This window comes from Echinops telfairi, unplaced genomic scaffold (assembly GCF_000313985.2).
Source record: "Echinops telfairi isolate 266 unplaced genomic scaffold, ASM31398v2 ScPeMD7_7439;HRSCAF=8477, whole genome shotgun sequence".
Taxonomy (NCBI): domain Eukaryota; kingdom Metazoa; phylum Chordata; class Mammalia; order Afrosoricida; family Tenrecidae; genus Echinops; species Echinops telfairi.
In genome coordinates this window covers 393,478-395,183 of record NW_022111339.1, presented here as the reverse complement: position 1 = coordinate 395,183, position 1,706 = coordinate 393,478, and the positions used below count along the sequence as shown (strand labels likewise).

General features: G+C 50.8%; 1 protein-coding gene across 1 annotated transcript in view; it reads right to left on the bottom strand.

The window, feature by feature from the left end:
- Positions 1-1,706, bottom strand: part of PHACTR1 (phosphatase and actin regulator 1) — a 609,657-nt gene that overhangs the window by 246,389 nt on the left and 361,562 nt on the right. Inside the window, exon 4 of the mRNA XM_045298679.1 lies at positions 1,243-1,407. Coding sequence (XP_045154614.1) covers positions 1,243-1,407 — 165 coding nt within the window. The remainder of the gene's footprint in view (positions 1-1,242; positions 1,408-1,706) is intronic.

Below are 1,706 nucleotides of genomic sequence, written 5' to 3'. Positions count from 1 at the left end.
GGCAAGTTATCCCACATAGGACACTGCTGCCTCCAGGTAAGACACAGAATCAGACAATAGAAACCGGGAGTGGTCCCCCTGAGAACTTTTAAAGAGCTCCAGATGCACTGTCCTTTCCCTTGCTGTCTCTCTCATTGGCCACAGAGGCCGGCACCCAGACTCTCTGTAGACCGGTACTCAGGGGCAAGCCGCAGATGGCTCCTCTTTTGGCTCGCGAGGTGGTGAGGAGATGGGGACATGATTATGGTACTGGAGGTGGTGATTTGGAGGAGAAAGCAGGTTGAGGGTTTGAGGTTCAGGAAGAAGGAGGAAATAAAAGCCCTGAGGTAGTTCTGTGGGGATGACCCTGAGCACACAGCTAACCAAACAGCACAAAGCAGAGGCGAGAATCTGCGTACTTCTCCCACATCTCCAGGCTGACGCACAGGCTGAAATCACAACTCGCTCCTGTGCTTCTCTGCCGATCTCTTGTGCTCTCTGCCCACCCTTCCTTATTGGAAACTCTCTCCAAAGGTGTCCCGGCCTAGGTTCCAAACTCTTCACAAATGATGGACTCATGGGTGTTATCAGTCTTACGCCTACTGAATAGACCAGGGCGCAGAGGCGAGAACAGTGACTTGCCCAATGGGCAAGTAACTAACTGGGAAGTAACTAACTCGAAAGTATCAAGGCTGGGATTTGAACCCCAGGAGTCTGACTCCCGATTCTGCTCTGCTGTTCTCCAGGCTCTGGGGTGTGTAGATGTTGCTGTAGCTACCGTGGTGTCTTACCTTCTACCCGCCCGTTCTTTTCCTGCCTCCCATGAAAGAACCTGTTCTTATCTTCCCAAACGCCACAAATTGCTTATTTTCTGCTTGCGTTTTGACTCTCCTGGGAGCAGCTAAAATACAGATGAACGAGAAGAAGTCGATTGCCAATGACAGAGTGGATGCGCTCAGTGACCGAAAAGGTGGCATTCTAAATTCCTCTTTTTATATGTCTACCACCCACACAATGATTTCAACCCCCCCACACCCCACACCCCGCCCCCACAAAAAAAGAAAATCCTCCCAAAGCCGGAGAAAACACACGAGCTATAAATGTGATTCTAAATCATAATCAGTCATCATTGAAGCCAGGAGCATTTCAAAGGGTGGGTCCCCTCTTCCATATTTGTTTGTAATAATTCAGTAATCCTAGTAATCAAGACACAGAGTGGAAGGCAACACAGCACCGGCGAGAAGTGGAGAAACCCAGCTGTACCTGCAGATGTGTGCTTGAACTTTTCGCTTTTCTTCTTCCTCCATTTCCAGGGCTTGAAAATCCTCCCCAGGTTGGCGAACTTACTTCTCCTGCGGATGGGTGGGGTGTGGGTGCCTGGGACGAGGGAGTCGGAGCGCATTGCTGCCAGCCTCTCCACTTCCTCGGCTTGTTTTCCCCACGACGGAGATGGAGAGAGAGAGAAAGAGAGAGGGAAAAGTGTTAATATGGGAACCTCACAGATGGCCAGCGTTTTCCATGGTTACAGATAACAGAAACCACATGACTAGCTCTGTGTCTCTTTTTGCCTTTTGGAATGGAAGCCATCCAGCATGTGCTGAAGGCTGGGGACAGTCGGCCAAACCCTGGAGACTGAGAACCCTCCGAACCAAATGTCCCAACGTGGCTGGACACTGGAGAAGGAAAGTCCACTCCAGCATGAGACGACAAGAGGGCGCTGGAGGAGC